The 22372-nt window shown below is 38.5% G+C and overlaps 1 protein-coding gene across 3 annotated transcripts in view; it reads right to left on the bottom strand.

Annotated features, from left to right (window-relative positions):
• Positions 1 to 5: 5 nt before the first annotated feature.
• The window catches only part of LOC127806116 (cytosolic enolase 3), a 32795-nt gene continuing 10428 nt past the window's right edge, over positions 6 to 22372 (bottom strand). The window contains exons 6-13 of one of the 3 annotated variants that reach the window (XM_052343162.1): positions 20131 to 20211; positions 9933 to 10009; positions 9759 to 9862; positions 9320 to 9418; positions 9125 to 9210; positions 2661 to 2747; positions 1399 to 1596; positions 6 to 463 (exon numbers count right to left, since the gene is read on the bottom strand). In XM_052343162.1, the coding sequence (XP_052199122.1) occupies positions 395 to 463; positions 1399 to 1596; positions 2661 to 2747; positions 9125 to 9210; positions 9320 to 9418; positions 9759 to 9862; positions 9933 to 10009; positions 20131 to 20211 (801 nt within the window). In that variant the 3' untranslated portion in view covers positions 6 to 394. Of the gene's footprint in view, positions 464 to 1398; positions 1597 to 2660; positions 2748 to 9124; positions 9211 to 9319; positions 9419 to 9758; positions 9863 to 9932; positions 10015 to 20130; positions 20212 to 22372 lie in introns of those variants that run through there. The other 2 variants (XM_052343171.1, XM_052343179.1) reach the window with 2 other exon arrangements.

The following is a 22372-nucleotide window of genomic DNA, read 5'->3' as shown; positions in this document are numbered from 1 at the left end:
CAATCTAGCAAGGAATGCTCTCATTTTATATTCTTTTGTTCAAATTATGTATTTGAGCAAAACCCTCCAATTACAATCCTCAATCCCGCCTACAAAAGTTGACGACGCTCAAACGCAGCAAAACTGTACGGTATTCCGGGTACCATTTTACACATCCCAGGAATCTTTAGAGGAGAAAATACAAATTGCCACTGTTAGCGCTCATTGGAAATTCCCTGCAATTCTCAAGTCTCCTCGTAATTGGATGAAACACTGATTTACTAAGTTGATAAATGTCATTTCGTTGTGCAGACCAACACTGCCTCATCAGACTCATGCTGAACCGAAGGAAACAAAAAGACTCCACAAGCCAGGAAGTGACTGGAAGTGAAAGGAAAATAACAGAACGGCATGATCACGACGCCTTCCAATCATCGCCAGCATAGACTGCTTGATCACCCAGCTCTTCTTCAATTCTAAGCAACTGCAGAATACCCTAGCCATTAGTCCCGTGCCTTAAACATATCAGCCAAGAAGCAGGTCTATTAAGAAAGGATACACATTTTGTAACTACATCATAATTATTAAAGAAAAGAAAGGCCAGGATAAATAAACAATCGATTGCAGAAAAAATATTGCGTTGACTCCAGCTCTAGATGATGTTGTAAACTTAATATTTGGTTGCTCAGTGGCACGAAGTTCTATATGGGAGAGCAACCCAAAGTTTGAACAGGGTAGAAAGGAATAACATTTATTTCATTCTCTCTTTTGGGAGATAGAGATTATTTGAACAAGGGTTTAATGCATCCCGTCAAGATTTAGAGTGGTGTATTCCCCTTAGCATTCTCCCAACGTTAGAAATTAACAGTGTCTCCCCGAAGAATTGCAACAATAGGCACAATTAGCCAAAGAAGATTTATGGATAGCTTTCTAGCATACTACTGCACTATGTTGGGGGTGTCTCACGAGTCATAGGCACAATTAGCCAAATATATTATCATATTGATCAATGGAAACACCTTCGTATCTTTCCATGCCAAACTATTGGTAGTTTACAGAAGAACATAATTGTACTGAGTATGTATCTATTTACCCAGATCGTACTTGGTAAACTCACATTACCCATTGTTCAGACATGAGTTTCAATGGGAAGCTGATGGCCTGATCGGCTGATCCTGCAAATACTATATGGTACTCAAATATGTTTTGTTGTTTTAAATATAGCTTGCTCCCGACAGAATCCTTGCCTCTCCATCATCTAATTTCAACTTTAATCAACCCAAACACCAATAATGAAAAAAACTAAATTTGAGCTACGATTGGAATAATTCATGCCTTAGTATTATCCGCAATTATTTTAGAACTGGAAAACTGCTCAGCAGGAAAAGCAAATCGAAAAGCATGAAAAAGTGAGTAAACCTGATTGTACTTTGCCAGCCGCTCTCCTCGGCAAGGTGCACCTGCTTTGATCTGACCTGATGATAGGCCAACAGACAGGTCGGCTATAAAAGAATCTTCAGTTTCACCACACCTGTGAGAAACCACCACCCCCCAGTGTTCATCCTTCGCCATCTTCACTACTTCAATGGCCTCGGTCACAGTCCCTAATAGATTCATCTGAATTTAGACAAGTACAATCAGAATTTACTAAGGTAAAAATCATTAAAGCTTCACAACCAACAAAGTTAAATGCTATAGACAATTTGATTCATGAGTATTCTTGATGACAAACAGCAACAAAGCTACAGATTGACACATCATTTCTTTTATAAACTACATAGACAAATATGAAATAATACAAGGCTGACCCCATACAATTTCAATTAGAACATAAATGCTTAGTCTCTGTTTGACTCCATAAGGAAGGAATTTCCAAGCCAAACAACAGCAGGAGTGCAACATCATATATTGAAAATAAAGGCAATAGGCCAGACATGATTATGACATAAGAAAGCTATTCAATTGAGCCAATTACTTTATTATTTTTCTTTGCTGGCAACTGGTGAGGGCAAGGCTTAGTAGCAAGTGTAAGGCTAATCCTTTGTGACAGGTCATGGATTCAAGTAGTGAAACAACCTCTTTGCAAAGTGGGGGAAGGCAGCATACAACAGGTGCCGTGCCCCAACCCTCTCAAAACATGGAGCTTGCGCACTGAGGATACCATTTTTTATGACAGCTGATCTAGCTATTCTGGTGATGAAACATGATGATTTCAATGAAATTGGATGAAAATAAAAGAGTCACATTTAATGGCCAATAAAGAAACAGTGTAAGAGCATTCTCTTTCTTAAAATGTTTTATTATTTGCATTTTAATGTTATTCATAATGACCAAAAGAATGTTCATCACAATAATTTTTGAAGAAAGAAGAAATAGCAGTAGAACAAGTAATGGCATGGTAAAGACTTGTTTCCAAAATAAATCGCTAAGACAAAATAAAAGCAAAATCTAAAAATCAGTGCTTACCAATAAGATTAACAAAACCAGCTTGCAACAATTTTTGAAGAAAGAAGAAATTGCAGTAAAATAAGTCATAGCATGATGAAGACAGCCATCGCCACTCAGAAATAGGTAACAAAGACTAGAATGAAGACAACTAAAATTGGGGTTTGCTCATAAGATTTCCACAACCACTTTGACAAGATAACCACAAAAAGGGCCTCTATGGAACAGCAGGATACCTTGAGAAGAAGAGCATTGCAAGCAGACTCCCGAGTGGCTCTCTCAATACGTTTTGGATTAGACATCAATAAGTCATCCCCAACAACCTGGAAAAATTCTTCCTTTAACTAAATCAGTGCATAAAGATGATCTGCATAATAAAAAGAACGAACTGGGGATACTTTATCTTACTTATCATACAAAAAGGGCAAGGAAAAAAGAAAGGACAAATGAGGCAATCCAGGAACCAACATAACTTTTGAATGTGAATATGGTCAAATCCTGTGCTGAATCTAAGCCTACTTAAGGGCAACTTACAAATGAATGTAACTAACCTCTTGGACTTTTGTTAAAAAACTACATAATCCTGAAGTCGTAGTTGTTAAATAAAAATTCGAATTGAGAATCGAAATCCTTATTTTATGAATCGTAAATCGAGAATCGAATCGAATAGTAAAATTTGATACACATTTTCAATTTCAACTACAAAAAATATATATCCATAGAAAATAAATAGTGCCCACCATAATCAATTTTTTAAAATATAAATAAATAAATAATACTTCTAAATATATTTGCTAAATTTAAAATTATACCAAAAGGCAAAAATATATTCATGTTGCTTTTAAATTCAAATTGCACCAAACCAAACCACTTTCAAAATAACAAGCTAGAAAAAAAAAAACACTACAACTATTAGGCTACTAATAAACTCCATTGTCCATAATCTTCACTAGTTATCAAACATCTTCATCTTCATCTTCAAGTTCAAGAGCATCATCATCTTCATCATTTTTATCATCTTGTTTGTCTTCAAACATAGCCAAATCGGATGAATATTTGATCAAAGCACACATGCAAATGAAGTCACACGAATCGTGTGATTCGTCCAATTCACGGTCAATTCTAAGGAATTTTTGATTCACCCTATAAATTTAACTTGATATCCATACGAGTCGAATCGTATGATTCGAACAACAGTGCCTGAAGTTTATTAAGTATACATGTTGCGGATAAAGAACCTTATCATTTAGAAGATAAGGAGTGGCGGTTAATGATGAGAAGATAAGGAAGCATAAAGCCTAAGAAGATAAATCAAGTTTGAGTTTTCATATTTTGTATAAATCTGAAAATTATAGATGATTATTGTTCCTACTTAATAGGTTGTTATCTACTCCTAGTTTTTAGGAGATTTATTAGCATACTTTTTGTATATATAGGGTTTCATACCCATGGAATAAATAAGAGAGAATTTATATTCAATCCAAACTCTCTCAACATAGTATCAGAGCCTGGTCTCTAGGGAATTCTGTTTAGGCCTTCATTGCCCCTTTTCCCTGCTTAGTCCCATTCCGGGCTGTTCTTCTTGTTCCGTTTTTTGAAGAAATCAAAGTCAGTTGCGACTTCCTTTTTCACCCGATATTCTCTCATTGTTTTTCCCCTCATCCGTTTGGTCCAAGTTTTTTCCTAAGATGTCTACCATCTCCAACACCAATCCTTCATCAGAAGCGGTTGAAACAAGCAGCCCGTCATAAGCTCCATTCACCGAATCTAGCAACTCGAGTAATGGAGGAGAACTACAAAATCTCTAGGTAGCCTACCGGTTGAATGGAAGAAACTACCTAAAATTGTCCCAACTTATCCGGACCTTTCTCAAAGGTAAAGGTAAGATAAGTCATCTCTTAGGGACTGGCCCTGAAGAAGGAGATCCTATGTTTGCTGGATGGGATTAGGAGGACTCTTTAGTTATGTCTTGACTTTGGAATTCGATGATGCCCGAGATAAGTGATACGATGATGTTTCTAACAACCGCTAAGGATATTTGGGAGGCTGTCAACCTCACCTATTCTAAAGTGAAGGATGCAGCACAAATATATGAAGTCTGAACTAAGATTGTAGCAACCAAACAAGGGGTAAGATCTGCTACTGAGTACTCTAATATGCTGCAAACTCTAGGGCAAAAATTATATCATTATCATTTATCAATGTCTAAAGATGAAGTGTAGTGAAGATGCAGCCCTACATAAAAGATTTGTGGAAAAGGAGAGAACCTATGACTTCTTGGCAGGTCTAAATATGGAGTTTGATGTAGTCTGGGTTCAAATACTTGGCAAAGAGGATATACCTTCCCTAAATGAGGTAATCTCTCTAATCCGGGCTGAAGAAGGGAGAAGAGGAGTAATGCTAGACACTGCTCCTATAGAAAAGTCAGCATTAATGGCATTGAGAGGTCCTAACCAGGGTCCTAAGGAGGAAAGGAAGGCTGCTGGAGATAAAACTTCCAGCAATAGAGATTCTCGAGACTCTCTATGGTGTACCTTTTGCAAAAAACCAAGGCATACCATAGAGAGATGTTGGAAGCTACATGGAAAACCATCTAAAGGAGGACAGCTTGGGGTCCAAAATCAAGCCTATATAGCCAGCAGTCAACAGCAACAGACAGAGTACAAGCAAGGGGAACAAAAGGAGCAGTCAGATGGCTTGGATTTCAACCAGGCAGAAATTGAAAAGCTAAGAAACTTTCTAGACTCTCTTGAAAAGAAAGAAAAAGGTACCTGTTCTCTTGCACTTACGGGTATATCCTCCCATTCTCTTACCCTACATGCTTCGAAAATAACCCAATCTAATTCTTGGATTCTTGATTCTGGGGCAACAGATCACATGACCCCTTTATCCCATTATTTCACTACCTATAGTCCTTGTTCAAGCTCAAAAAAGATAACACTGGCAGATGGCTCTTTGACCACTGTTGTTGGCCAAGGAAATATCATTCTTAATAACCATCTAACTCTCAAAGATGTTCTCCATGTCCCTAAACTCTTCACCAACCTCATCTCCATTCAAAAGCTTACCCTAGATAACAATTGTAGTGTTAATTTTTCTTCTACTTGCTGTGAAATTTAGGAACAGGGGTTGAAGAAGAGGATTGGGCTTGCTAAAGCTAGGGCTGGCCTATACTACTTTGATGGATCAAATAGGGAAGAAAACAAGGACAAGGTGAATCTTGTGTCTTGTTTGGTGCAATCTAATAAGGACCAGATCTGGTTACATCACCATCGTCTTGGTCATCCTTCGTTTTCTACTCTTAGAGTTATGTTTCCAGCTTTGTTTAGGAGTTGTGATATTCAAGACTTTCATTGCCCTATTTGTGAATTTGCTAAACATAAAAGGGTGTCTTACCCTTCATCCAATAAAAGAACCTCTAGTCCATTCTCTCTTCTACATAGTGATGTTTGGGGCCCTGCAACTGCTCCCAATCTTTCTGGGGCAAGGTGGTTCATCATATTTGTGGATGATTGCACTAGGGTAATGTGGTTGTTTCTTATGAAAAACAAATCTGAAGTAAGCACTATTTTTCCTAACTTCTATAACATGATTAGTACTCAATTTGGAGTGCCAATCAAGAGGCTAAGGACTGATAATGCCAAAGATTTTTTCAATCAATCCCTCGCACATTTTTTCCAACAAAAAAGAATTATTCATGAATCATCTTATCCATATACACCCCAACAAAATGGTGTGGCTGAGAGGAAAAATAGGCACCTATTAGCTGTGACTAGGGCACTACTTTTCCACCATAATGTTCCAAAAAATTATTGGGGAGAGGCTGTCCTAATAGCCACTACCCTTATTAATAGACTGTCATCTCAAACTCTTGAATCCTATAGCCCTCTTCAACTCTTAAGCAGTCATTTTCCTGATTTACATATATCTAGCTGTTGGAAACCAAAAATATTTGGGTGTGTATCATTTGTGCATGTTCACAACCTAATAGAGGCAAATTAGATCCCCGCGCTCTGAAATGCATTTTTATTGGATATTCCTCCAACCAAAAGGGCTATAAGTGCTACCACCCTCCTTCCAAAAGATTCTTTGTCTCGGCTGATGTTACTTTTGTGGAAAATTCTCCCTATTTTGATCACTCTCATGATAGTAAAAAAACTGTCGAGGGAAATCCAGTCATGCCCCCCTACTTGATCTAGATCCCTCACCTCAACCTATCTCCTCACTAGATCCGGTTACTACAAAAGATACACCAGACAAGACTCTAGAGGAATCCTCACCAAGTACTCCTCCCCTGCAGGTCTACTCAAGGCAGCAGAAGCTGGCTACTAGCCCAGTGCAGATTCAAGAATCTACTTCCTCCTCTGAACCTGTTAACAGCACTGACACCAGCAGGTAATAATTCTATTGACTCCACTGCCCCTATAACTGAACATCACACACCTCAAAATGCTCCTACCTTTTCTAGTGATCTAGAATGGCCTATAGCCCTCAGAAAAGGCACCAGGACCTGCACTCAGCATCCTTTACACCTGGTCTTATCCTACTCTAAATTGTCTACCCCACACAAAACCTTCCTAAATAGCCTACATACCATCCCAATTCCTCACCATTTTTCCGAAGCAATAAGGGATGAGAATTGGAGGACTGCCATGGAAGTCGAGATGGCAGCCTTGAAAAAAACAATACTTGGGAGCTAGTTCAACTATCCAAAGGAAAACAACCGGTAGGATGCAAGTGGGTATATACAATCAAATACAAATCCGATGGGAACCTAGACCGGTATAAGGCAAGGCTAGTAGCAAAAGAATACACTCAAGTATATGGCATTGATTATCTAGACACCTTTCCCCCAGTTGCAAAGCTAAATACGGTGAGAGTTCTTCTATCTCTAGCTGCTAACCTAGGCTGTCCATTGATGCAATATGATGTAAAAAATGCCTTCTTGCATGAAGACCTAGAGGAGGAAGTTTACATGGACTTACCCCCCAGCTATAGTACAGATACTCACGGGCAGGTAGTGTGCAAACTAAAAAAGGCATTGTATGGCCTTAAACAGTCTCCTAGGGCCTGGTTTGGCCAGTTTACCCATGCAATGCTTACCTTAGGGTATAAACAAAGCCAAGGAGACCATACCCTCTTCATCCATCACTCGACCACAGGGGGAGTAACAGTCCTATTGGTATATGTGGATGATATTGTTGTGACTGGAAATGATGAAGAAGGTATGACTAGATTAAAGGAATGCCTAATTAAAGAGTTTGAAATTAAAGACTTGGAGAGGCTGAAATACTTCTTGGGCATAGAAGTTGCACACTCAAAAGAGGGCATCTTTATTTCTCAACAAAAGTATATTGTGGACTTGCTAAAAGAAATTGAGTTGCTAGGTTGCAAGGCTGCTACTACTCCAATTGAATTTAACCACAAATTGGGGGAGGTTCCGAAGATAAAGAGGTGAATAAAGAATCCTACCAAAGGCTAGTAGGGAAACTAATTTATCTAGCTCACATCCGGCCAGATATTGCATATGCAGTGGGGGTTGTCAGTCAATTTATGCATTGTCCAAAAGAAACTCACCTTAGAGCAGTTTTAAGAATACTTCATTACTTGAAAGGGACACCAGGGAAAGGTATTATGTTCAAAAGGGGGCAAAATATGATACTTGAAGCCTATACTGATGCAGATTATGCAGGGTCAGTGGTGAATAGAAGATCCACATCTGGCTATTGTACCTTTCTAGGGGGTAATCTTGTAACTTGGAGAAGCAAAAAACAAAGTGTGGTGGCCCGGTCAAGTGCAGAGGCAGAGTTCAGATCCATGGCATTAGGGGTATGAGAGTTACTTTGGTTGAAAATCTTGTTAGATGATTTGAAGATCACTTTGGTGGAACCTATGAGACTATATTGTGACAACAAATCAGCAATCAGTATTGCTCACAATCCGGTACAACATGATAGAACCAAGCATGTTGAGGTGGACCGACACTTCATTAAGGAAAAATTAGATAGTGGGCTAATATGTATTCCATATATATCATCTTGTGAACAACTTGCAGATATTCTCACTAAAGGGTTGCCTACAGTTGTGCATCAAAGGTTTACTAGCAAGCTTGGAATGGATGATATCCATTCTCAATCTTGAGGGGGAGTGTTGCAGATAAAGAACCTTATCATTTAGAAGATAAGGTGTGGCGGTTAATGATGAGAAGATAAGGAAGCATAAAGTCTAAGAAGATAAATCAAGTTTGAGTTTTCATATTTTGTATAAATCTGGAAATTATAGATGATTATTGTTCCTACTTATTAGGTTGTTATCTACTCCTAGTTTTTAGGAGATTTATTAGCATACTTCTTGTATATATAGGGTTTCATACCCATGGAATAAATAAGAGAGAATTTCTATTCAATCCAAACTCTCTCAACAATACAAAAAAGAGGTGAAAGATGGATTATTGCTAGTGATCATTCTGGCCATTTTTTGTGTTATGCATCTCTTAGTTATTACCCTTATTCTTAATTTTTCACTACAACTGGATCTTAATTAAAATCAATACTTACCAAGAAAAATGCCAAAGTAGCTCTCTTGTATGCCACTTAATGGTGGAACACAGTAAAATTCTTCCATTGCAGAATTGGGTGCCAACAGCACCTTCATATGACAACAATACCTTAAACTTTCTAACAAGGAAAAGCAGACAAACCTGGCAAATTCCAAGACTGGAAAAAAACTTGACATGCTCCCAGTCCTCCTTGTCAAAAGGATCTTCAATTGATACGATAGGGTAGTCTAGAAGCCAAAAAAATTCAATCAACATCAAGGCATATATAGTTCATTTTGCAGCATCAGACAAAATGTTAGGAGAAGCTTTAGTGATCTCGTAGCAGAACTGATATACCTGCACATAGTTCTTTGTACAATTCAATCATGTCTTCCCCTGACTTGAAGTTTTGCCCTGACTTATTTGGTGATTTATGATCCAAGTCATACTTAGTACCTGAATCAGGAAAAGAAAAGGATAAGAGGAGGAAAATAGAAGCTGACTAGAGCAAGAACATCAAAAAGATTGTAACTCAAAGGGTACATATAATTCTTTTCTTTTTTTTTTTCTTTGATAATGGGTACATATAATGCTTTTGGTAACCCATACAAATAAACTGTCAGCTTTTCTTATCGTCCATTGTAAAATTCTATTCCCTTATATGTCAACCATCCTTCATGAGTTTCTATATAGTGGCACAACCATAATTTTTCAATTGATGGTTTAGATGAGAGAGCTAACAATTTGAATTTCCAAGTTAACGAGTAGTTAGAAGACAAAAGACAGATGAAAATACCTATGCAAAATTCAGTAGCAGATATGTCAATCGCAATCTTTATTTTCTCATTATACCCTGTTCTGTTTATGGCCTCTTTTACAAGATCCAAACCTTCTCTAACACTGCAAACACAGAGGACCACAGTCACTAAATGAACACGCAGAAAAGAAAGATCAGTAAGAAAACACTTGCCTAGAAATATTAGGAGCAAAACCACCATCTTCACCAACATTACATCCATGCGCACCATATCTTTCCAAAATAACAGCCTGCCCTTTATTCCAAGTAAACGATGATCATAAATGAGCCAAAAGTACACAGGGTCTAGAGATACAGACATCTAATAACAAGTTCTGAAAAGATATCAAGCATAGTGTTAAAATCATGCATGTAGATTAACACTGTGATGAAGCAGGACAGGATGTCAAAGATGACCCACAATCATTTGATACGTTATCAAGAATGAGCATTTCAATTAGTGATTGGCCATCTATAACCATCAATGGCGTGTAAACTACAACTCATCAATGTAGTGTAACAAAAGAGTAGATTTAGAAAGAAAATGGCCATTTGAATTAATTATTGGCAGTCTTATAACAACCAATAGTGGCCAAGATTTAACAACTCATGATCTTATCCATATCCCCATGTGAAGAAGAATGAAATTGAGAAATTTCTGTAGGAAATATTATAACTGGAAGTCATTTAGTACAACACTTTTTCTTTCTTTTTTTCAATTTTCTATTCCCCAGTCCTTTGGATCAAGAAAAAAAGGATAGATTGTGGTGTTTTTGTGTTAATTATATGGCACTTAACCAAATTACCTTTTAAGAACAAGTTTCCTTTCCCTGTCATAGATGAGTTATTATCAAAATATATGGTAACAAGTGTTGGTTTGGACCTCAAGTCAGGGTAGGCCCCAATGCAGGAGTTCTTCATGCCTCCTTGGGCTCACTGACAATTCTGCAAACCTTTCAAGCACCAATCATTGACAACCTTGCTAAACCAAGTCAGCATTTTATAAATCATTCCCATCTATAGTCAATCTTGGGCAGAGGAATTGCATTGTTGTAGCACTTGCAGACTGCTTCTACATGTTACAAGATAAGCAGTTAAACCTGAATGACTCTAAATGTACATCCAGGAACAGTTAATAGCACTGGGGGGGGAATAATATCATCAGGGGGTATCTGCACATCCAAGTAAGATTAAGGCAAAGATGAATTATTGCCCCTTGAGATAATATCACTCTTAGGCAAGTTTTTCTAGTGGACTGATTATTACTAGCATTTTATTCCAGAGCATGAGAAATTAGCAGCTCCTCTCAGATCTACTCAACAGAAAGAGATTGAAACGGCCACCAGAATCAAATAACAACTCCAGACACCTAAATTGTTATGGGAAGCAAATGGTTTCGGCAAATTGCTATCACCAGAGTGGAGACCCATCCCGTACTACAAGAAGCTCTTCCAGGAAAGGCCTTGGCTAAATACAACTATGGAAAAGAAACAATGCTGATGATACAAGCAGTGGAAAAATGTCATCCATTACTGAAGGACAGACACTTAAAACTCATATAGATTGGAAGAGTTTGAATATCTACTTCAACTCCAAAGCAACAAAAGTAGATTAGCCAGTTAATGCCAATTCTCAAATTGTTTATAGGATAATAAGTTGACACAGTGGATAGCGAGTGTGTAAAGAAACACACAAAATAAACCCTTGAAAACAAACTTCAATGGCCGAAACTTGGCTTTCAAAGAAACGTAAAACTAAACCTCTTTTGTTGGAAACAAACCTGAATAGGTTGTTGTAATTGAATTGATAAAAAGTTTATTACAAATCCTAGTTTCTAAGCGCATATATATATGTATATATAGTGTTCGGCTAATCCATCTAATACTTGTAAATAAAATCCAACTAGAATCCTAATAAAAATAAAGCCCTAACAAACATGAAATAGAATTAATATCCTAAAACATATGAAGTATTAAAATTCTAAAAACTTACAAAGTTTCGTCCTCGTCCCTTTCGGCGCCCCCCCCCCCCAGGCGAACTGTTTCATTACTGTTCCGCTACTATTTGGGCCGTCCAGGACGGCCCAGTTTAGGTCGGTTCGACCTTGGGCCGGGTCTTCAAACAAGAACAGTGACCACATCATTTACCTCCACTTAAGAAGAATTCGACCTCGAATTATGATCCGAGTATGACAACACAATATCCAGCAAATACAAAGAAAGATCAACAACACTAAAGGTTTTGGAAATACCCATATGATTAGGTAAATCCACAACATAAGCATTGTCATTAATCTTCTTTGTAATCTTGTAAGGACCATATTTCTTTGGCTTGAGCTTGTTGTGCTTTCTTGCTAGAATCCTTTCCTTCTTCAAGAATATCACGACTTCATCTCCAACCTCAAATACCATGTGCTTCCTATGCCTGTCAGTTGTCGCCTTGTACTTCTCATTTACCTTGTGCAACTTTTGCTTAACATCCTCTTAAACCGCTTGTGCTTGCTCGATTAAATCACTAGTTGCAACATTAAAACCTGGTACCTTTGGCAACTTTACCAAATCCAATGCATGATTAGGAACTTTCATGTATACAATGGAAAATGGTTATCTTCCTATTGAGTTATGCACGACGTTGTTGTAGGAAAATTCCGCTTGAGCGATGACTAGGTCCCATTATCTTGGCTTGTCTTTGCAAACACTGCAAATCAAATTTCCCAAGGTACAATTCACCACCTCTATTTGTCCATCAGTCTAGGGATGCGCTATGCTGCTGAAATTCAAAGATAAATCAAACATCCTCCCCAAGGTAATCCAAAAGTGACTCTAGAACCTTGTATCACAATCCGAAATAATAGTTTTAGGGACTCTATGTAGTCTAACAACCTCCCTGAAAAACAGTTTGGTTGTAGCTACTGCATCTGTCGTCTTCTTGCATGAAAGAAAATGCACTATCTTGGAGAACCTGTCAACCACTACAAAAACAGAATTCATACCTCGTTGAATTTGCGGTAAACCCAAGACAAAGTCCATAGACAAATCTTCCCAAATAGCATTGGGAAAAGGCAATGGCATGTAGAGACCGGTGTTGGAAGATTGCTCATTAGCTATTTGACATACATAACATCTAGCCACAATAATAGAAACATCTATCCTCACTCTAGGCCAATAATACCTACCCATAATGGCCTCATTAAGTTGATCAAGCATGTGATCAAGTCTAGGAATTGGAAATTTGTACCCAATAGTAATTTTGTTGATTGTTCTGTTGTCGACACACATCCTCCAACCAGGGCCGGCTCAAGGGTTGTTGGGGCCCTAGGCGGTAGTCCGACAGCCGGTGGTCAGCAGCGGGTAGCTGCGCAGCAGGCGACCCCCCCACCCCCCACCCCCCCTTCTCTCTCTCTCACTCGCTCAAGGACCGTAATCCCGTCTTGCTTCTGCGTGAATCCTGAATGGCCATGGAGGCGAGTGAAAATGAAGGCGAGGATGAGGACAATAAGGAGAAGGGCCATGGCAAAGAGGTAGAGGGCCAGGAGGGACTACTTGTTCCAATAGGCGCCGACGAAGCCGCCCAGGACACCAGGAGGATGGTGAGGCCGATGAAAACGATGGGCCACCGGAGCTAGTGGAGGCACTCGTTGTCCAACTTGGAGGCCAGCCAGATCCCAGAGGCGATGATGCAGATGGAGCACAGGAAGCCTATGAAGTTTAACACCGACGTGATGTTGTTGCTCACTCCTATGGCGGTGGCAACGTTCGAGAGAGAGAGAGAGAGAGAAGTGGCTGAGATGGGGACGGTTGTGGGTGAGGGAAGGCTCTGGCCCGACAATTTTTTGGGCCCTCCCCTTTTGGGGGGGCCCTAGGCATAGGCCTCACCAGCCTATGCCTTAAGCCGGCCCTGCCTCCAACTCCCATCTTTCTTTGGTGTCAATAATGCAAGAACTGCACATGGACTCATACTAGTCTGAATGTGCCATTTTCACAATAATTCTTCTACCTGCTTCTGCAAGATCTCATTCTCCCTAGGACTCATCCTATAGTGTGGTAGGTTAGATAAACTGGTACCAAGAACCAAATCAATGTGATGTTGAATATCCCTCAGAGGAGGTAACTCATTAGGCAACTCCTCAGAAACCACATCATGAAATTCCTCCAACAATCCCTACACCTCCATTGGAATTTGATTCACCTACAGTGGCTCAGTCACACTCTCCCCCTTGACAACCAACAAAAGAACCTCTCGGGTACTTATGTGTAATGGTAAGAAAATTTCACCCCTCCACTTCAGAAGCTTTGGTTTGGTTCTTTTCCACTATGGGTAACAAAGTATAACGCACACCCTCTTTCTCAAACTAATATGTGTTCTTCCTACCCGAGTGCTTAGTATCCACATCAAACTGTCAAGGTCTCCCAAATAAAATATGGCAAACATCCATACCAACAATATCACAATAGATTTCGTCACAGTACTTACCAATAGAGAAAGGCACACTACAACATTCATCCACACGTATGCCACCAACTTCTTTGATCCATCTAATCATGTAAGGGTTGGGATGCTTTTCAGGGGTCAATTGCAACTTTTTCACCACATTTCTTCCTATAATGTTCTCCTGACTTCCACTATCAATAATCAGCTCAAAGATCTTCCCCTTCACTGTACATCTCGTGCAAAAAAGCTTATGCCGCTGAATATTATCTTCATTCTTTTGAGACAACATTAACTTCCTCACTACACATGTATACTCTTCATGCTCATACTCTCCTTCATCATTCTCCCCATCAAGCCCACAATATACTTCCTCTTCAACAGCATCTGCCTACTCCCTTTCTACAATATTAATAGTCTCTCTCCTTGGACAATCACTGGACTTATGTCCAACCTCATTGCACTTGAAACACTTTAAAAGAACAGGCTTTGCATAAGGATTAATGGGTTTTGGAAGATTAGAAGTAGTACCTCGAGTGTTTCCTCTCGTTGTAGCCTTATTAGGGTTGACTACATTAGGTGGATTGGAAGGTTGCACTCCTTGAATCGACTTGCCTCTATCAAAAACTGCTTGTTTATTGTCATCCCCACTATACCGGCAATAGTTGTCATTACAGGTTTTCTCACTCAACATTAACTCAGCCTTCAAAGCTAAGTTCCTTGCTTCTTGCACACTCAGAACCATCTAAACCCCAATTTTATCACGAATACCAGGTTTCAACCCATTCAAATAACAAGTTGCTTGTTGATTATCACTTTCTGATAATTGGTTCCTCTTTGTCAATCTCAAAAACTCAATGGTATATTCATTCACACTCCTCATTCCCTGTGCACATTTTTAATAGGCTTCAAATATGTATTGTTCATAATCAAGGGGTAAAAACCTACCTCTTAACAACTGCTTCATTTGTCTCCATGTCTGAACTAGATGTTGGCCTTCCCTCAATCAAGTCTCTCTCAATTGTTCCCACCAAACAGATACGCCTCCCTTCGATCGATAGGCCACTAGCTTAACTTGTCTTTCTTCTGGGATCTCCAATGTATTTGAAAAAACGATCAACTTCAATAATCCAATCTAGGAACCCTCACTAAAGGTAGGAATATCAACATTTAATTTATACTCATCGTTACCCCCCATGATTGTGTTGTTACACATTCCTCCTAACCCCTTTACCACTAAGGTTAGCTATTACTAGATCAAGATCATCTTCATCATCACTATCCCCCATCATTGGTCTTCTAGGATTAACAGAGACAGGATTAATGGTTGATCTTCCCGAGTTAACTCCTCCGACATGATTCATTCCATTATTCTGGTTCCTGTTATCATCACCTTGTAATAAAGTACCCAATTGGTTGTTGATATGCTCCAATTGTTGTTGCATATTACGAGTTATTTCCCGTTGTTCTTTGATTTCTCTCCAAACTGCAGGCAACCCCTGATCACCGTCGCAAGGTTGGTTGCTACCACCTTCAAAATTGGCCATCTAATTGGTTGATTAACCGTTTTGATACCACCTGATGCAGTGGATAGCGAGTGTGTAAAGAAACACACGAAAAAAACCCTTGAAAACAAACTTCAATGGTCGAACCTTGGCTTTCAAAGAGGCGCAAAACTGAACATGTTTTGCTAGAAAGAAACATGAATAGACTGCTGCAATTGAATTGATAAAAAATTGATTACAAACCCTAGTTTCTAAGCATATATATATATAATAAACGACTAATCCATCTAATATTTGTAGATAAAATCCAACTAGAATCCTAATAAAGTAAAACCCTAACAAACATGAAATAGAATTAACACCCTAAAACATATGAAGTGTTAAAATCCTAAAAACTTATGAAGTTTCGGCCCTATGGAATTCACCCCCCCCCCCCCCAATGGACTGTTTCAATACTGTTCCGCTATTGTTTGGGTTTCTTTGGACTACCCAGTTTAGGCTGGGTCGACCTTGGGCCAAGTGTCAGATCCCTAATCTAACAAGTGAATTCTCAATCGCTTGAGAATGGTGGTCGCAAGAGAATTGAGAGAATGTGGGGGAGAATTGAGAGATCAAAGAGAAAGAGAGGACAAGAATTCAGAGAGGAGAGTTTGTGAGGAAAACTAATTTTCAAAATTCATTCAACATGTGGGGTAGGCGTAGATCAGTTGCTTTTATACTGATCTATGGCCTAAATGGGAGCCAAAAACGGTTATCCCACCCACTTGCTTTACATTTTGCCCAGTAGCATGTTGGAACATTCCTCCGGCTATGCTTATCCGTGGGCCGGCCTACAACCTACTAACACGGCCTACAGCCTATTACATCAGCCCAATATTCGAATAACATAACATCAAGTCTTGGGCAGGCCCGATCGTCGGCCTTGGGCCAAGTCTTCAAACAAGAACAGAGACCGAATCAGAAGTAGTGAAAAATGCATTAGCCAACCAAGGGTACAACAACCTTCTGAATGGGATATCCATTTAGGATGAAATGCAGTAAGGGGTAAGGAAGGAAGAGGCAAATTTAAGGATAAGTGAGAGGTTGAAGATAGATCAGACCAAATTTAGCTAGAGCTTCATAATGCCACCTAAAAGAAAATGTTTGGCATGCCAGCAGAGCCTACACATTCACTTATTCCCCATGTTCCATGTTAAGCAGTGGAGTATCACTTGGGGAAATTCAGAGAATATATATTGCTCCAGTAGCAACTGGAGAGGAAGAAGAGGATATGCCACAGTTTGTGCCAGTGTCATGTCTGCCAATTAAGTGAAATATGAGGTCATGTCCCATGTGTGATTATTACATATAGAGCCTCATCCAATTTGAAAATGCATACGGGAGAACATCTACACTGATTGATTGAGTGTCTGCACAAATCAGAGGAGATGAATTAGTTGTGGACTGTTTTAAGAACCATGGACATTTTATTCCAATTAAAGAATCCAATCACAGCCCAAAGAGTACAAGAGACTTTTTTTGGAACATACTAGAAACTTCTGCCATGCAGGTACCAACCTGGATTGCATTCATAAGTTGATTGCTGTTATGGTGACTCAGATTTCTTTAGTATATTTAGGACCACTAATTCAAATTGCCAGGGCCACTCATTCAAAGATGAGATATGATTAAGGCCCATTTGTTCTGACATAAAATGTTTTCTGGTAAATATTTTACCTATTTTCCAGCGTTTGGACTTTGGATAGTAAAAAACAAGAAAGCATTTCACATTAAGATGTAAAAATTGATTTACCTAAAAAAATTTGGCAAATCATTTTTAGTCTTGAGTCCAAAATTAAATTCTTACTATTTTGATGAGAAATCACATACATACGTGTGATAAACTATTTTTTATATGTAATATTTTAATGAAAAATAATATGAAAAATATTGTTTATATGGAATAACTTTTAACAAATAATATTTACATAAAAAAAATTTAAGCAAAAATATATTTTTGTAAAATATATTATTTCAACGTATATATTTTATATGTAAATGCCTAGTATTTGTATGTATTTGAGTGTAAACTGTAATTTTTTTAATTTTTAAATGCAAGCCAAATGCTGAAAATTAAGATTGAAAATAATTTTTTAAAAACATCTTCTTATGAAAATTATTCTCCAATGTAAAATACTTTACATTTGAAACAAAGCCTAAATAGATGGTCAAAATTGTCATTACCATTCTGGCCCACCTTTAATCAAATTAAATCTGTTTTTGGTTGATAACTGGTGAATCATATGAAGAGTCATTGAGGAACAGAATAATTTATTCAACACGCAAAGGCATTTAAGACATGCCTGCAATACCTTTTATTGTCAGAGGACTTCCCATTCAGAAAGACCAACTAGTGTGTATCTAAGGACTGACCACCAAGGTCATGAAGGCTGAGATTAAGGTATTATTAGTTGATAAAGAAAATATTTTTTATTTTTTCTTAGTATTTTTAGCCACATAGAACAGTTATTAAATTCATTGTAGTGTGTTTTTTGTGTTGGCATCCCCATGGCAGCTAAAAATTTTCATGGATGCCAAAATACTTGAAGGATCAATTTCTGCCATAATGTATATTTCAACAGGAGACAACCTTATAACACATCAAAAACTCTACACCAAGGCCATTTGTGACTGCCGTTGCAGTAGAACAAGCAAAACACAAACAGGAGAAAGATAAAAATGGAGCACAAGCACCACATTTTCCTATTCTTTAACTAGAATGAGTAAGAGAGAGCAACTAAGGTAACTCTGTGTCAGAATATGACCTGAGTGAACTCCTATACCTATGAGGCCCGTGGAGACCCAAAGGAGCCGTAGTTGTACATCTAACCCCGAAGACTCAACGCAAATAGACTACATGCCTCTTCCATGGTGTCTAGATAGATAATTATTGCCACAAGCAAGTTTATTTTTCTGAATAGTGTGAGGGAAAAGGGCACAAGTTGACCTGTGACTTCTTAGAAGTGGTATTCTTAACAGTTCCCCCTATTCTACCAAGTTATCACACCCTCAATGGCCGGAGCCATGTTTTCAAACATAAATGGTACTACCATTCCATTATCTGAAGACAATAAAACAATGGATTGACCAGATTTTGTGATATGAATGCTATGGAATTCTAAGTTCAGTCTACCAAAGGTAAGATGCTGTATAAGATGATATAAAATGAACTCCTCCTACACCCAGGGGTTCATTTTGTTTTGACACTGTTGGTTGGCAATTAGAAGCCATGGGATACGACAAGAACTCAAGCACATCTAGCATGACCATAGAAGTACACATGAAAAGCATAGAAAGGTGGGTTTTTTACATTGATTATCAAGGGTTTATGAAACTGCAACATGCTGCAAGCTTATCACAAAAAGAAAACTCAATACCAGCACATACATAGTTTTGGGCCATATCAAATACAACAAAAGGATAATTTTGCAGGTGACATTTAGTACCAAAAGAAAATCAATGTAGGTTGTGTATAAGTTGAAGTTACTGAAAGAGGCATGTTCACGTCCAGTGTTTCATGTTCCAAAGATAGAAGGGTAAAATGTGATTAGGTATTAGTCCCTCACTGTTGCCCAATTTTCACAAGCAAGCAGTTACTTTAGGACCCACGGTTTCCAGTGAATTATTGTTTGTAAAGGAGGTATTTCTTTGGCAGGACAGCTTGCCAGATTAGGGCACAACTTAGGAAGTCAACCCTTAAGAGTGAAAGGTCCTGACCAATTAGGGTATATACATATGTACGGATCCAGCATTGCCATACATGGTTCAAGTATAAACAGCAGTCTCTGCCACCCCTCCCTCCCCAACCCCCCACAAAAATAATAATAATAATAATAAAACTTAAAAGAGTACTCCCTTCAGCATTCAAAGACCAGTCCAAGTGGCTAACCTATTGCTATATGCAAGTTATTATTTGGGTTAATGATTCTACACTTCACATAAATACAATTTAGATTATCTTTTATTGGCATGATGATTAGTTCACAAGCCCTTCAAGAGTTCAAGTGACACTCATAAGAGTCTTGGATTTTTTTACTTTTTCTTATTGAAAGTTAGTTAAGAGTCTGGGACAAAGCTAGGAGTCCTGATGCCAGATGTTATCGTCATATGTATCTTTGTTTCAATCATCAATGCAGGAGAGCATATCTAATTCTAGAAAATAATGATGAAGCTGAGAACTCTCTCCTGACACATTCTATACTGATATGCAATACTTGTACTTTCCCAAGAAAGAAACTGTCATGTGACTTCTCAAGTTGTAAAAATAAAAAATGCACGATGAAGAATGATTTTCTTCCTTCAGACAAAAAAGTGCAGTAAAGCAAGTGAACACCAACTTTAGATTACAAGAATAACTAAGATCAAATCAAAAAGATGGTATCTACTATATCTTGACTTACCTTCAAATGATGGTATGTTTCAGATCCCATTTGCATTGCCTCCTCAAATTTTCTTGCTCCAACAGGAAGAATCATAATATCCTGACAATGTTTCAACCACAAATTCAACTTGAGAAACACAGCCTAAGAAACAATGTTTGTCGTAAATAATTGAAAGAAACAGGCAGCCACTGATACAAGTATACAAATGGAATAGAGAAATAAAATTAAACAATAGGTATAGAGAAGTAAAGATGCAACAAGAAACACAAAATGTGAGGGCATAAAGGCAAATAAATAGAAACATGGTGCTGAGAATAAATAAAATTATTTCCAAAAAGTTTTTCCTTGTTAAATCACATAAATAAATAACGCATGATGGAGCTTCATAATCTTCATATACTGCAAGATGAACTCTCCCAGTTCAAAAGGTTAGTGGATCAGCCCACTTAGAAAGCGAACTTAGTATTGCAAACAAATTGGTGTCACTCTGTACATGGTAATGTCGAGGCAGGGTGAACCAGGGCCTCCTTTGGCTAGACAGTAATTTTTTAGCCTGCTTTGAACAATATAGAACAAGGAGGCCAAACATTGGAGAAAACATCAGGCATTAAATTGGAAGGTCCTGATCAATCATGATGCAACTAATGACTAATTCTGGCATGTTCCCTGAGGTTTGGCCTAAAAGCAGGCAGTACTCTAACATACGAGAAAATATAGCAAGCACCCTTTACTATGTTAACTGCATTGTTGTTATCCCCCTGTCATTAGTTAACATCAATTAAATTTTCAAACTGCCTTCCCTCCCTCCCCCTCTCCCTCATTGGTGATGGTTCACTGGAGACTGACCATCTTCTCTCCCTCTTATCTTCTCGAGCAGGTAACAGCTCGAAAACTCATCTCTCTCTTTCTCTCTCCTCCTCTTTTTTCTCAATTGTCCAATCAAACCCCAGCAAATCACTAGGGTTCGATCAAACTCGCTGGGGATACAGAGGAACCCAGTGATGGGGTTCCACCTGGTTTCAGCTTCACCAAAGATGGGAGAGAGGAAGGGGGGGGGGGGGGGGGGGGGGGAGAGGAGAGATGGGAAAGGGAGGAAGGGAGAAATGACCATTCTCTCTGTGTCTCTCTCCATAGCTGGAAGGAACAACTCTCCTTCTCTCTCTCTCTCTCTCTCTCTCTCTCTGTTCTTACTGTTTCTGCAATGCTGATTTCTTCAATCCAGACTGGGATTCTTTCTGTCTCCACAATGTTCCCTATTTCATCAAACTAGAGGTAGATCCCAGATCTACTTTCTCTCTCCGCATATATCTAACATATATATACATATGTTTATGATTGAGGTGGCTTTGCTGTCTGGGATGGGCCACTTCAATCAACTACCAAATCTGCTGCTATTGATCTTTAATGGGACTAGCAACGTCAAGGCCCTAGGTCATTAGAGAGTCATTTTTTCAGGAGTGTTCTCGAGCCTCTTTTGGCTCGTCGTTGGCCGAATCTCGAAGCCGCTCCGAGACCTTGGCCAATTCTTGGCCCCAATAAGTCCAGTTCGAGAAGGAGGTGTAGAATGGGTCTTGGGTTTCGACTGCCCTTGAGGACTCATATGGTACTGCCACAAAAATGTTGGTGATAGGGGAAAGAAAAGGGGAAACAAAGAAACTGGGGTTGCAGCCATGGCAGCCGAAATCAAAACACTCCCCCCTCCCCCCCCCCCCAATGCACCCCCGCCAAAGCCATTGACAATTTTTTTTTAAATTTTAAGATAATAATTAGTAAAAATAAATTTTAAATATTTTTAGTTTACATAAAAAGATTACAGAAAATATATTTTTCGCAAACATATGTTATATATATTTTTAGTTTATATATAAAGATTAGAAAATGTATTTTTTGTAATTAAAATATATTTTCTGCAAGTAAAATAAGCTAGGGGAGAGAGAAAGAAAGAGATAGAGGAGAGAGAAAGCAGGGGTAAAATGGTCATTTACCTATATTTTAACGGCAGAGGAGGTCATTGTCATTTTCAAAACATGGAGGATAGTCTTTACAATTAAGGCAAACCTCAGGGGTGATTATTGGAATTACTCTTAAGTTAAAACTTAAATGTCAAGAAAAAGTTATGCACCCACTCAGAAGCGAGGCATTTGATTGATAAGTTTCAGCATAACTTGGCAGCATCCAAGTCACCAATATGTATCAGGAAGATCCAAAAACAAGTGAAAGCAACAGCAAATATGGCCATGGAAGTTGCAACTCTATGACT

Source organism: Diospyros lotus, chromosome 1 (genome assembly GCF_014633365.1).
Source record: "Diospyros lotus cultivar Yz01 chromosome 1, ASM1463336v1, whole genome shotgun sequence".
In the NCBI taxonomy this organism is placed as follows: domain Eukaryota; kingdom Viridiplantae; phylum Streptophyta; class Magnoliopsida; order Ericales; family Ebenaceae; genus Diospyros; species Diospyros lotus.
Note: the sequence above shows the minus strand (reverse complement) of the source record. Positions and strands in the feature narration are given on the sequence as shown.